The sequence below is a fragment of the Artemia sp. Qi Xiang Cuo genome, chromosome 9 (assembly GCF_049724085.1).
Source record: "Artemia sp. Qi Xiang Cuo chromosome 9, ASM4972408v1, whole genome shotgun sequence".
Taxonomy (NCBI): Eukaryota; Metazoa; Arthropoda; class Branchiopoda; order Anostraca; family Artemiidae; genus Artemia; species Artemia sp. Qi Xiang Cuo.
The window spans coordinates 48,831,936-48,846,897 of record NC_142802.1 but is presented as its reverse complement, the minus strand read 5'-3'; the positions used below and the strand labels follow the sequence as shown (position 1 = coordinate 48,846,897).

Genomic DNA, 14,962 nt, shown 5'->3' with positions numbered 1-14,962 from the left:
ATATATATATATATATATATATATATATATATATATATATATATATATATATATATATATATATATATATATATATATATATATATATATATATATATATATAGTATATATATATATATATATATATATAGCATATTACAGCAGCATATGGAATAACAGTAAAACTTGATATCATACTCAACAGGATTGACAACAATATCTTATATAAGAAAACAAAGGCTTAAAAATCAAGGCTAAAACTGGTTGGCATTGAATGCTTGAAAATGGACTTTTTAAATTATTGGAAAAGACTAACAAAATTACTTATTTAAAAAAAAAAACATACGTTAATGTGAAACAACAGTTTGGAACTAATCTGTTGATGCATTGAAATCTTTGCTGATTGACATCCGTGAGCATTAACTAAGAAAGTTCAACTGTTCAGTTATTCCCTCCCTCCATTTGCCTGAATATGTGTGAAAGTATGATTATTCTTCCTTCAAATGCAATTTTATAGTACACTTTTGCTTATGACACATATCCAGTATTCAGAAACTATTTATCAAGTCCAAAGCTGCATTTTCATTGTTTATATTACATTTTCTTACTCCTTAATCCAATTTAGGTCCTTCTGACATATTTAAAACGACTATAGTCATCAAATCAATTAAATCATTAGTTTTTTTAAGTTGCAGAATTACTTTTTATTTGTTATTTTGTTCTTAAAGAGGTCAGATTGGCTCTAACAGGTCTAGTCAATCCTAGAAGGGGGTCTAAAACACTGAAATAAAATAAAAATTTTCCAAATTTCTAATTTAACTGTTTGGTCATAGAGTGTTACGAAATTTTCACTCGAAAAGTTTAATATGTATTTTTTTTCTCGTTTTTTGGCTAGAAAAACTTCTTACTTGGGAAATTTTCGCTTTTAAAAATGACTTCAATTCAATAAGCTAAGATTACTGAAGAATGGAGAATTTTTAGACCAACTGCAATTTGATAAAATTTGAGTCATTGAATCTCAGTCATTTCTTGAATCTTGAATAGCCTGATTTTCTTGAGACAATTCAATTCAAAAATCCGCTTACCCTTGAAAGAAAACCTTATAGGAATCTTGTGGTCTATGAATAATCACTCCCACTTAGGAAATTGAATTTTGTTACGTATTGTGTAATCAGAAAATTAAAAATTTTTCGTCAAAGTGCCATACTGAGCATAAAAGCTAATTGAGCAACTCCAAACCGGATTATGCAAAAATCGTATGTTTGGCAAAAGTTTTCTGTAGCATCCCTGCAGCAGCCTCTTTTCGAGAAAAACAGCACACTTTGGACAGGATCAGGTAGCAATGTTGCCATCGTGGTACCATTATACCGTTTTGGTACAATTCAGAGGCCCTGGTACTTTGCGCTACATTTAAAAATATTTGGTACAACACAGATTTTAGTACATTTTGGTTTTACTTACTCCTTTCTGAAGTGGATTTATGTTCAAGTTCTAGTGTATCTAAATTTTCTTCTTGTTATAGCAACTTTTTAACAAGCTGCTCAGACGGTACAAATTATCATCTAGCGGTACAGCTTTAGTCGCAAGAATAATACTTTTTATTTCAAAGCATTGGCTACGCTGCCAGAAAGCAGTTGTGTAATTCTTGATACATAGTTTAAACAGGTAACACGTGAATCTCAAATTTGATAGGTGAAATTAATAGATTTAGGCTATTTGAAGTCAAGACCATTTAAATCGCATGTCTCTAGAAAGAAACATGTTAGAACAAAGGATAAAATTCTACTTTTGGCTATTTTGGAAAGGGGTTGGATTTGTAAAATGAAACTGTCAGGGAGGGGTCTACAGGCTAGGTTATGTCCCAGGAAGGTATTTTGAAGTACCTATCTCCACTCCTCCCCCCTCTATATAATGCAAATTATTGCACGTTACTAGTTGTTTTGGCTCACATTTTATCCTATATTACTATCATAATTAGGCTATAAACCACCACTTACCTTACACAACTTCAGGTTTTAACCTTTTACTAAAATATATTCCAAAATCCTATTTCCATTAATAGCCATTTAATTTCTTCCCATAGCTGATGTTGGTTATTGTATAATGGAACCCAGTTTGTGATGTCACAAAACTTTGCTTATCATAACCCCTTAAGGGTAGCTTGCAGGTGGATAAGACAGCAGTGGTATTGATAGGCTAGGCCATTTAAATGTTTGGTAAAATTCTGCTTTAGCTACTTCTAGCTATCTTGGAAAGAGGTAAGGTTCAGAAAATGAAGCTTTCAGGGATAGGATCTAGAGGCTAAAGAACATCCCAGGAAGGTATTTTGAAGGCTATCTCCACTCCTCTGTGTAGAGAGTCCTGAGATTTGCTTACATGACAGCTCTAGCCTATTTGTATTGAAATTTTGATAAAACAACATTTTACCTTAATTTTCAGTTATCAGTTTCTTTTTCTCTAGCTTCAGTTCTGAAAATGCAATTCTTATTATTTGAGTACAATTTTAAGCCATGTCAAAGTTTTTTTTTTCAAAAATTGGGAAATGTATTTGCATATCTTTAAAATGTTATTTTTGGGATTAAGCAAAGTTGTGAAACTGAAAACAATTTTGTTTTACTTTATTTAAGCAGAAGATCTATTTGGAAGGTTTATTTTTTTATACCACACAGATTTTTAAAGATCATCAAAGGTCAGGGCCCTCTAGAGGGAGAAAGAGCAGAGGTAGGTACTTCAATATACCTTCCTGGGGACATACTTTAACCTATAGATCCCATACCTGAAAATTTCATTTTCCCAACCTAACCCCTTTCCAAGATTGACAAAAGTAGCTAAAGTAGAATTTTACCTTGTTTTCTTCTCAGCAGTCCCAATTCAGTGAATTTGTAGCAGTTCAAATTACTGACCTAGGAAGGGGGTGAACATACCACTCAATGGCTTTTTTGGGCTCTTTCTTAATATATAGTGGGCTTTAGTCTAGGCATACTCACAAATTCAATTTTAAGCCCTTTACAGACCCTCAAAGATGATACCTGTTTCTTTTATTTTAGATACCATTTATATACCTCTGTTAGTATTACTCTTGTTTAAACTGGTTTAGCTGTAAGTTGAATCAACCATGACAAAATCAAAAACCAGAGAATGCATGGGAAATATATAATTTTGGCTATATATTTGTACATAGGGAGGGAGGATAAAGTATAGTCTAGTCAAAGTTGAAATGTATTAACTACAATTATTTGGCATATGATGAACTAAGAATTGTTGTTTCTAACCCTTTACATATAGCTAAAATAAGAGAAAAAGAGCATCATCTTTGAGGGTCTATAATGGGCTTAAAATTGAATTTGCAAGTAAATTGATTATTATATTCAAAAAGAGCATAAAATAAGGCATTGAGTGGTATGTTCACCTTATTTATAGGTCATTAATTTAAACTGCTCCAAATCTACCCCAATTCTAGGCTTATACCAAGTATTTTTGTTATCCAATTTCAGCACAATCACTCAGAATAAACCAGATATCTCAAATCTACACAGCCAGCTGTAACCAGTTTTACAACAGATCAATCAATAGAAAGAACAAAGACAAAATTAGCCAATATATATGCCATGTTTCCATCAGAGTGGGGTGCATTGTCAGGGTAACAACTATTACATTGAAAAAGAGCATAAAATAAGAAATCTAATCATACTATTTTTATTTTATGTTAGTTTTGTATATACCAGATGGCTCTAGAGGGGCAGGAACTAGGGATGAATTGCCACAAATGTAACTTTAACCATAAAGAAGAGCACAAAATCAGCAATCTAAAAATTTGTTTTAGTATGTTTTCTTCTAGAGAGCTGTTATTCAGTAAATTTGCTATTTTCCTTTCTTGGAAAGTTAATTGGTTTGCTAAAAAAAAAAATCAGGAATGTATATGGACCCTAAACTGTATCCTGGGAAGGTCTTTTGAAATATCTATATCCAACTCTTCCCTCTCTGAAGGGCACTGACCTTTAATGAAGTATATGTTGCAAAATTAAAGCTTTCAGAAATAAATTCATAGAGCACCCCAATTAAAAAGTTTTGAGGCTTGTAGCTTTGCTAAATCTGGATTTATAAGGATTTAGAAAAAAAAATTCTTGTGTTTGAACAAATAGTACTAATCTTGCATAAAATCCTACTCTACAGCATACCCCAACTCTGCAGCAAATTTACAGCACATCCCAATTAAAAAGGTTTTTAGCCTTGTAAATTTGCTAAATCTAGATTTACAGAATTTAGAAAAGTGTTTTTTATGTTTGAAAATATTGTCCTATCTTAATCTTCCATAAAATCCTACTCAAGTCATTAGAAGATATTGTTATAGTATTTTTCAACTTCTAGGGGAAACATACTAACAAAATTAGTAACTCCTCAATTCCTTATTTTATGCACTTTCCAAATTTTGTGGCTGTTTTTTGAACAATGCATCCCCCCCCCCACACAATGGTCTAAAATATAGGAATTTATAAGCCTTTCAAGGGCCAGGGCATCATTTACTCTACTAGAAAAAGTATTTTGAGAAGTGTATTTTTTATTTGAAGTGTATTTTTTTATATTGATCCTTTCCCTCACTTTTAAACCCACTAGAATTTGGAGAGTAAGCAGCTTAAAGTCTAAATTGCTTAAGCATCAATTATATTTTATTGAAAATGATATTATTTTGAACAGTGTGGTTTTTATTGTCAAAACATTGACAAATGAAAGAAAATAGCCATAGTAATCCACATTACTGGAACAAATTAATGAAAGGAGAAGATAGTTTATCATATAATAATAATAATTCCTGGAAGTGTCATCAAATTTGGTTCATCAAATTCTTCAGTTGAATATTCAGTCAAAATTTTCAGTCAGCAGTAGTTTGTACTAACTCCATTGTTTTGTATAATAGTTTGGCTACAGAATTCTAGATTGATAGGGAGAGGGATTAATATTCATATGAATTGAAAATATGCATAAGTTCTGGCCTTTGGTAGGGCTGAAGCCATCTTTTAGACACCCTTGTATTTGCACGTGTCTAAATCTACAATAATCTTTTTGTGTTATATTTTGTTGTAACAGCTTGTTTGTTCAAATAAATACATGTCAAGGTAATTTGTTAAAAATAATTATGTTTTGTTGTTTAAAAAGGACATCACAAGTCAGTACAACCAGGTTATTCCCTAGTGTTTATTTGCCTCAATTGAGCTTCTTTGTGTCTCTACTGTGTTTTCCTTGGTCTTGATATTGTAGTTAAATTCTCTATATGGATTGAAATTTTACAAGAGATCAAACTAAAAAAGAAAATGAATTTGTTACACTAGGAATCAATATAATCACATTTTTGTTCCAACACTGATTGTGTTTGTTATGGTCCCTTGCTTCAGTTGTCTTAACCTGATAGTTTTATAGTGATTGGTGAAAAATAATGTTTGGTCTATTTTGGAGTTTAATGAATCAATACAACCCATTTTTGTTTAGAATGTCTTTTACTCTGAGGCTTGTTTGGTGAAGAATGCATGCCCACTAAGTTAATAGCCAGTTGGAGACAAAACAAATTTTGGCCTTGTTTGGTGTCTTAAATCACTCTGACAGTTTTTAATAGCTTTTGTCTTTATTGGAGGCCTAGTTTCTGGTACCATATATCAATACAACAAACTTTCACAATTTTTGTTTTCATTGAGGTGTATCTGGCACTCAGTGTGTTACAAAGAGTTACAAACCTATCAGAGATGAAACAAAATTTGGCCGATTTTCTGGTATCACAAACCAAAACAGCCAAAATTAATTTAAAATTGGTTTTCTGTGTCAGGGTTGACCTGGCCAAAAAACCTGTGAAGTATAGTTTCAAGCCAATTGTAGAGAATAAACTCAAGGCGCAATTTCTATGCATCCTGAATCTTTTCGTTGTTTGGTGTGGAAATATCAAATTTTTTTTAATTAAGGTGACTGGTCTATGCAGAAGTACTACAAGTCCTGGCTTATTGGGGGGGGGGGAGCTTATGGCCTGTTTGTAAGCAATACAAGTTTTTTTCAAGTTTCTTCTGTGCATAAGGGTCCCCTTGACTCAGTAGCTTGCAGATATAAGTTTCAGACTCTTTAAAAATTGAAGGTCTTATCTGAATTAATTTGAAAAACTTTTTCCACAAAATAAGTTTTAAGAGAAAAGTAAAGAGCTCCATTAAACCAAAAATGAGCAAAAATAAAATCAAATAATCTGCCAAGCATAAAACTACCACAAATCAGCATCAATAAATAAATGAAACCTAAAACGAACATAAATTACCATAAATAACTGAGTAAAAGTCAAAACAAGCAAAAATTAACAGGAGTAGGGCTCATGATCCCTATGTCTTCTCAAGGCCAGAACATAATTGGTACTGCACTGAAAATAAATGCATTTTAAATGTTTACAATTTTTTTAACTTTAATAAATCAAAAATTATTCAGAATCTAAGGAATAAATATCTGCATTGTATAAACTGGCAATGCACATTCATATGTATTTTTTCAATAAAGTGCAAATTATGTTCTGGCCTTACAACCCTGATGGCTAGGGGGGATTGCCATCCTCAAAGACATTATATCCAGGCCTTTCACCTGTGCTGATCCAAATGGATATTTCGAAATTGTGATTGGATGTGTTTGGGGAAATGATGGATGTGGGGGTCTGGTAACCCTCCAATCACTTTCGACTATTAAAGAGGGCACTAGTCCTTTCAATTTGCAATCAAATGAGCATCTTTCAAAGTTTCTATGACGACTCCTTCTATACAAAATGTCCTGGTCTAAAAAAAAAATAATAATAAATAATACATTGTGCCCACATCACTCTTTACTTGGACAGCACTATTGTGCTGGACAAGGGGTCAGCTCCCATATTTTTGGAATAAAATATCGTTGATAATATCTGGGGGTGGGGCGGGGGAGGGAGGTCGGGCCATGGAAGGAGAACCAGGGGTTAGCTCCCATGATTTAATATTGATAAGTTTTTCGAGGGGGAGGGGGATCAGGCCATGGAGGGCCAGGGGTCAGCTCCCATAAGTTTTGGGATGTTATATTGTTAATAAGTTTTTTTTTGGGGGGGGGGATTGAGCCATGGAAGGCCAGGGGTGATTTTCCTTAATTTTCGAAATAAAATATTGTCAATAAGTTTTTTTGGTTGGGAGGGGGGCTGGGCCAAGGAGGAAGGACCAGGTGTTGGCTCCCATTATTTTTGGAATAAGGAATTTTTAATAAGTTTTTTTTTCGAGGAAGAGGTTGGGCCTTAAAGAGAGGGTCAGGGGATCAACTTCCATATTTTTTGGAATAAAATATCGCTAATAAGTTGTTTGTTTTTTTTTTTGGCGGGGGTAGGGCTATGGAGGGAGGACCATGGGTCAGCTTCCGTGGTTTGTTACTGATAAGTTTTTTTTCGGGAGAGAGGAGGATTGGGCTATGGAGGGAAAGGGGTCAGCTTGCATAAGTTTCGGGATAAAATATCATTAATAAGTTTTTAGTAGGGGTGGGGGTCTGGCTTATCTGATCTTTGAACTATTTGAAAATCCCTTGCATAAGAACCTTATATGCCTCCAGGGCATAACTTACAACACTGAACCCCAGGCTCTTGAAACTTGTTGACTGGCCCTGGAGTTCTTGTTACCTGATTTTGAACTTATTTTAATAGAATGGCTATCTAAAAAAATTCGACTGGATGGATTTGGGTTTAAAGAGGGCAGGAAGGGCTAGTTGTCCTCCAGTCCCTTTTGACTCTTAAAAAGGCATGAAAAGGGAGCTAAAACTTGCAATTTCCAATTGAACAAAACACTTTCCTCTGGAGTTCCGTGGGGTTGTCTAAGTCCCGGAGTTTTTGTTATATGATCTTTGGTCTATTTTGAACAAAATGACTATCTCAAAATTTTTATCAGATACATTTGGGGAAAAGAGGGCGTGAGGGGGAGGGGGTTGTTGCCATCCGATTACGTTTGCCTTTTAAAAAAGGAACTAGAACTTTCAATTTCTAACCATTTATTATTTATTGCGCTGCCTATGGTAAGCAATATTTAGGTGATAAAATTTTTGGGGGGTTCTTATTGATTTTCCTATATATAATATTTCACATCCCCTCCCCAAACACTCTGTGAAATTTTTAACCTGATCTCCCCAGCCTTACCTGAGATATTACACTTATGCTAGTTTGTTTGTCTGGGTGAATATACAGCCTGTTGTTTTACCTCACTACTTCACCATGAATAGATTCAAAGTTCTACTGGAGCTAACTAATGGCAAAACTTAGATAAATCAGAGAAACAAATTTGTTGGGCCGTACATCCTCAAACTCCTTCTAAACAATAAATACAAAAACCCCTACCATACGTTTTTCTGGGGTAAGCAGACTATTCTTTAGTGCCCCCCCCCCTGCCCCCTGGTGGACAGAAATATAATTATACACCCTTAAAGTATGGTGTGCAGGGTTTTCTATTAAAAAGTGTAACAATAAAAATAAATAAACTTTTATTGTGTGGTATAATTCTAACTTAAATATTAAAATGCAATATGTCTATAAACAACAAGGTAATTTATTAAAAATAGGGAGTTAAATTATGATTCACAATTTATTGGCTGAACATACTGCTTATAAAACAATTCAACATACAACTTTTTATAATGAACAACAAATTTTTCTAGCTTTCATGTTTGAAAACTCATTGAGCAATCTGTCTGTATTGAATTCAATACTTGGAGAAACTCCTTTCGCCACTGGCAACTGATACTGGAAGCGTTAATTGAATTCTCAGTGCAACTAAAACGTTTGGGAATGTGTTTATATATCCCTGTTTTGTTATATACGACAAAGCTTGAGCTGGGGGACTCTTAGATGCCAGTATTTCAGCGAAAATTTGTAGCTCCTCAAATAACTCGTCGCCGTTCACAACGCAGTCTTCTCCTTCACTCAAAGCGATTTGAAGATGTTTACAGGCTTTCTTCAATTCTTCTTTATCCGCGAAATTCTACAAGCTTTGAATGTCGTAGAGAAATTTAAAACTTTCACTGAGGTTTTCCATTAGCTCAAATCTCTCCTTTAGTGAGAATATTGCAGTGTCTAGCACAACAAATAAGAAATTAAACTTAAATGAATGTTCTCCAGAATTCACAGTTTCATCTTCCCCTCTCATAAGAAAATCGTTTATTTTTTTTGTTTTTTTTTTCCTTCAGCGGACAGTGGTTTCTTTTTCAAACTCAGGAACAATGCCAATTTTTTCTGCAAGTTCCTTAGCATTGGTGATCTCGTTGTTTACTCCTTCATCAGATCTCATCTTGGTTAGAAATAATTGCACACATTTTATTAGATCCATCGAACTTTGCAAATCATTTGTGACTTTTTGCAACAACTTACTCGCCATATTTGTTCTGTGCAGGATCTCATGTCATGTTAGTAAAAAAACACAGAAACTTGATGCTTTGTAGTTTCTTAGCAAGTCCCAAGGCGGAGTTCCTACCAAATGCATCAAGTTTTTGGTCTTGAGAAGCTTCATATAAGGCATCATGTACTTCTTCAATATGGTACCTCAAAGGCAAGAAGACCTCAAATCTACTCTCCTATCGTGTGTTACAGAGTGGTTTTATTGTAAGATTTGAAACGTTATTAAGCAAAATACTCCATCTGTGAGTAGAACTTGAAAAAAATAAAGAAAGAATCTACTGCAGCATTGCAAAAGAGAGCAGCATCGTTAATTACAAGGTTCAGCGAGAGGTTTTCACATGGTACGTAAAAAGCATGAGGATTTAAATCACATTTCCTCTTCTGAACTCCATCATGATTTCCTTTTATTGTAGAACCATTATCTTATCCCTGGCCTCTCATGTTATTTAAATAAATGCCTTGTGTTTGCAACTCTTTTAGTAATGCTTCTGTGAGGCTTTCACTAGAAGAATTGGCAATAGAAACAAAGCCTAAAAAATTTCCCCTAATAGGCACATCGTTATCCTTTGCGATTTTGAGGAACCTTACCACCAGTGTCTTTTACCCTGTGTAGCTGACATCGGAAGTGCAGTCTAATATTATAGAATAATATTTTGCAATAATATTTTGTGGTCTTAGATCTCACCATAAATAAATGAAATTGCATATGACTTTCATTTACCTCACAAACTCCATCACATTCTCTCAAACTAAAATGCTTCTTTCCAAACGCAAAAGCTGTTTAAGTCGCTTCTAAACTCATTATTCTTAACATCGGCACACTTTTTGACACGTTGTAAAATGCGTACGGTATATTTCGTGCAGAAGTCTAAATGGGAAATTGAAAACCCCAAAATTAGTAGCCTATAAATTGTTATTTTGCTAAAATTTAAATAAAGTTCAGTGAGGTAACATCAAAATTGAATTGGATATTATTCCTGTCTGGATTTACTTTGGTGAGGTCATAATTTATTCCAAATTAGTTGATGACCTGAGTTAAGAGGATTAACTTTAAGAGGATTATAAAATGGAATCTACTGTGTTTTTAGTTTGACCTATATTTCGATATTTATTAACTCAGTATTTTTTCCTGAATTAATATTGAGACTTTTTAATTTGTGGTGAGTGCGATAGCCATGAAAAGCTCCGACGAAATGCCTGAACTTGTATATTCTGCTTTTCTGAATTTTATTCAAAGCAATTTGCTAAGCGGAATTGAGGAGGATATTATTAAAAGACATGGTATGGAGTTTTTTGACGTGAATATAGTCAAAGAAGCTAAAAGTTTACTGTGGCAAATAAGTGCACCTGAATTGGATTGCCCAGTACGTAAGGGGATCAATGCACTTTCTAATCATTTTAGTGACATTATTTCTCTGTTAAGATCTCTTGACAGTAGTGACACTTTTGCACCTACGTTTGTGATAAAGCGACCTACAGAGGTGCCATGTCCCCCTGCAAATGCTTATACTTCTTTACTCTTTAAGTTTAATGAGCTACAACAAGTGGTTGTTGAGATGTTAGGGAAACTTGACAATTATCAGTTGAATTTTCCTCAACTTCCGAAACCTTCCTCAGCAATTGACACTCATACGACAGTTATTGTTTCTAAAGTGCCTTCAGATCTGTCTGATCCGATTAAACGCAAATCTGTTCTCGATCAAATAGCTGGGCATGAATTAGTTTGTAGTGTGAAACCTGTTAAAGACAGATGGTATGTCAATATTGATAAATCTGCAACTGAAGATTTTTGTACATCCGTTCAGAACTTCATTACCGGAGCAACAGTTAAAGTACGATCCAAGCGCTTTTTTGGGATTCTCAGAGGTTTCCCAGTTGATGTTGACCTTTCAGTTATTAAAAGACTTCAAGGTATAATAAGTGCAAATCGACTGGGCCAGACTATGTCAGTCAAGCTGGAATTTGAAGACTCCTTCACTCAGTCTACTTATTTCAAAGAAGGAATTAAAGTGGGATATGATTTTTTTCGAATTCACGTATTTAAAGAAATACCTAAATGCTGCTTCAAATGCCGATCATACGATCACTTTCAAAGTGATCGTAATGTCCGAAATGTGCCAGATGTGCTGGGCCACATATTTCTACTAAGGATAGTCCTTGTAGTGCTGCTCCCAAGTGTGCTAACTCTGGTAAAAATCATACTTCTTATAGCTTGTCCTGCCCTATATCTAAGGAACTAATGTCGTGATCCCACTTTTTGCAATGACTTAGGAGTTTTCAATAATATCATTTAATATTAATGGTACAAAGTATAAGGATTTCGTTATTGATGAGTTCTACTATGATTTTGATTTGGTTTGTTTACAGGAGCATCTTCTTACAGACTCTAGCATTAACGTTTTGTGTTGTAGCCTTCATCATGATGTGTTTTTTACTACTGCCAGAGCCACAAGAGGCTGGCCATCTGGCGGACTAGCTTGTGTTTTTAAGCACAATCCTAATTTGGTTTTGCTGGTGATTTTTTACTCGGATGAGTTTTTTTTTTGGCTGTTCGTATGGGCACTATAGTTTTCATTAATTCTTATCTGCCTTATGATGACCGTTCCTCTAGATCGATGGCTAGATTTGCTAAAGCCTGTAGGGTGAATCGGGGAAAGTCCGACACCTTAACATGTTTTTTTTGTTAAATTGACTCTCAAGATTTTTTTTTATGAGTCTCTCATATCATCTTCTATCAACCTTTTTTTTACAACAGTTTCCCATATTATTCACTTTCTGATTTTCCCATATACTGTGCTTGTAGCCCATCACCAGGTCTCAAAGTTGGTGCAGCCTGCTATGTTGGACTTACCCCAGCTTTGGGGGAAGTGCAACATATCCTACTAGCTTTTTTCAAAAATATGTCAAAAATAATATGACTTCACCATCTTAAAGGGCATCAAGGAATCACTATAAGTCCATAAGCAAACAATTTTTATGTCAAACTGACTGGCATCAAAAGGCCAGGCCATACTTTTTTCTGCTGCTGTGGGGTAACTCTGACAGTGTCAGACTTACCCAACAGATAAACATTACAAGTATCTTAGCCAAGGTGCACAAATCACTGAATGTAAATGATTGCTTATATTTTAAAAAAGAAAAACATATCACACAAAATATGGTTTGACTCCAGATACAAAAAGTTACTCAGTTATGTTGTCGCTCACGTATATGGGCATAAAACAAAGATCTACTGACGCTTGCTAGTAACTGCCTTGTACGATACATTAACCTGACGGATTTGGGGTATTTCAAATGGTCTGCTTTTCCCACTAAGTTTACTGGTCCTGTTTAATGTATTTGTCATCTACAGTATCGAAATCGTCTTTCTTTGGTCAATTGAAAGAGTAGGTGGCAAGGCGCAAGCAGTGAAGAAATTTGAGCTTAACTTTTCCCTCGTCAGGAAAGTCTAGAACCCTTCCTATGTAACCTTGTTTGTCATTCCTTGCATTGTATCTAACTGCATAGTACTCATTTAGCTTGGGAACAATCTTTTGCTTACTGGGTGTCTCCTTGTCATCGCTGTCACTTTCTTGAATAGTATCTTGAATACTCTGATCATCCTCATCAGAGCCAAGTTCAAGGCTGATGTCTGATTTGCTATCACCCGTATCTCTATTGGCTTCCCTCTTAGGAAATTTTTTTTTTTTCGATTTTATACCCTTCCCATCTGAACTTTTCTTCTTCTCTGTGCCTTTTGCTTTCAGATTTTCTTCCCTCTTAAGCACCTCTAGATGTTCTTTTGATGTTATCACTTCTGCCTCTCTTGCAATTTTCTTCCGTTTTTCTATTCCTGAAACTGATGGTAGGTCGGGCTGCTTCATTGAGTGAAGAAGAATATTTTCAAAAGTTTTTGATTGGTTGCCAAGCAACTTCCTTGGACTAAAGGTAACATAAAAGGTATTTTTTTCTAATTCATTGTTGACAGTGGTTGTGACTTTAGATGTGCCTGAATTTTTCTCCTGCTCCATTTTCATTTGTGCATAGCGTCTCAACTTGGTAGGTTCAAACTTGGTTTGGTCAATTACAGATGGGTTTACTCTCATTGGAACACTCAGATCAAAGATTCCAGTTGCTTTGATCGACTTGTTAATCAGACTAGGAGTGAAATAGGTATCCCATACCTTTGATTAGAGACATACGTAATCCTTCCTTGACAGGATGTTACAAGTGTGCTCCCTCTGCCATTTCGAGTGATTCTGATCATAAGACACTTTCATTCCCTTGAAAACTACTTTATCGAGAGGTTGAAGCATGTGGAGGTAGCTTGAGACTTGTCACGTTAATTTCGTTTGCAAGTTTTGCAAGAGCAAGAGAAAGCTTTTCAAGTTTTGCAAGAGCATGTGTGCCATGTCCATCTAAGATGAGAAGTGCCTTTCCCTTTACATGAGGAAGAAACTGGAACTCAAACCAGTTCATAAAGAGATCAGATGTCATCCACCCTTTATTGGTAGATGAGTAAGATGTATCAGGGTAAGCTCCATGTACACGTATCCATGAGGTCCAGGTATTCTTTGCAGAGAAAATTATTAAAGGTGTGAATTTTTCTCCATTTGCACTGATACAAACCAAGGCAGTTGTATTTTCACGTCCATTACTACCTGTTCTATGAGTGGCTGGTGAGCCTTTGGCTCCAGCAACTTTCGTGTTGCCAGGATCCCTGCAGAAAGATGTCTCATCCAAATTAAACCAGCACTGGAGCTTGTCAAGAATATCCATTACTGTGGCAGTTTCATACAACAGCTCATAAAAACCATACATTATAAAGGGATCAGATTGCTGCAAAAGTATTTTGTTTTCTAACCTTTCTGGTTCCTTTAGTGAAATTTTGTTTCGGCACTTGAACCCCACCCACTAGTCATGAACAGGTTGGTTGTCCTTAAATCTTGTTTTAACTTTGTTCTTGATGAGATATTCTTGGACTTGGTAAAAAAATTCCTGCTTGCTGAGACCTATGCCCCACTTTTCAAAGTATTCGGAGACCCTGAGTCATATCCTTTTATATTTCAGCACGAATTTCTTGGCTCCTCCCTCCATCACAAACTGGTTTTTTGAATTTTGTCTTCTTCATAAGATGGTCATGAAGGTAGTGCGCGGTATCTGAAACACTTTGGAAGCCTGTAGTATAGACATTCTCATTGAAGATATGTCTGCTTGCGCGTTTTGTAGCTGAGTTGCATCATATGTTCCTCCAACCCCGCGTTATGTTTTCCGAACATAATTTCTAGGCATCTAGAAAAGACAAAGGAATTATGAATGAATTGATGAATTTATTCGTAGGGGAATTATGAATGAATTGATGAATTTATTCGAAAACCTGTCACAAGCAGGTGTGCAAAAAGTTTCAAAACTGCCAGTAGCAGAATTCCAAAAGCTGCCAACACTTTAACAGCAAAATCCGTGATTTGACAGCTTTTCTTTGAGCAAGAAGTATTTCTATAGGTAAAATTTTCAGAAAAGTAACAAATGTAACTTAGTATAGCTTGCGGTTAGAAATATCAATAGTTTTCTTAATCATATTTAATCATATTAAAGTAC

General features: G+C 35.0%; 1 protein-coding gene across 1 annotated transcript; it reads right to left on the bottom strand.

Annotated features, from left to right (window-relative positions):
* Positions 1-13,660: 13,660 nt before the first annotated feature.
* On the bottom strand, positions 13,661-14,185 carry LOC148948738 (uncharacterized). The gene has a single exon (XM_089095007.1). It carries the CDS (start codon positions 14,183-14,185, stop codon positions 13,661-13,663), a length of 525 nt encoding a protein of 174 aa, XP_088951133.1.
* Between the last annotated feature and the right edge of the window lie 777 nt (positions 14,186-14,962).

What these genes read in the sequence shown, in the direction of transcription:
- LOC148948738 (XM_089095007.1), bottom strand. Translation starts at nt 14,185, where the DNA reads ATGTATGGTTTTTATGAGCTGTTGTATGAAACTGCCACAGTAATGGAT.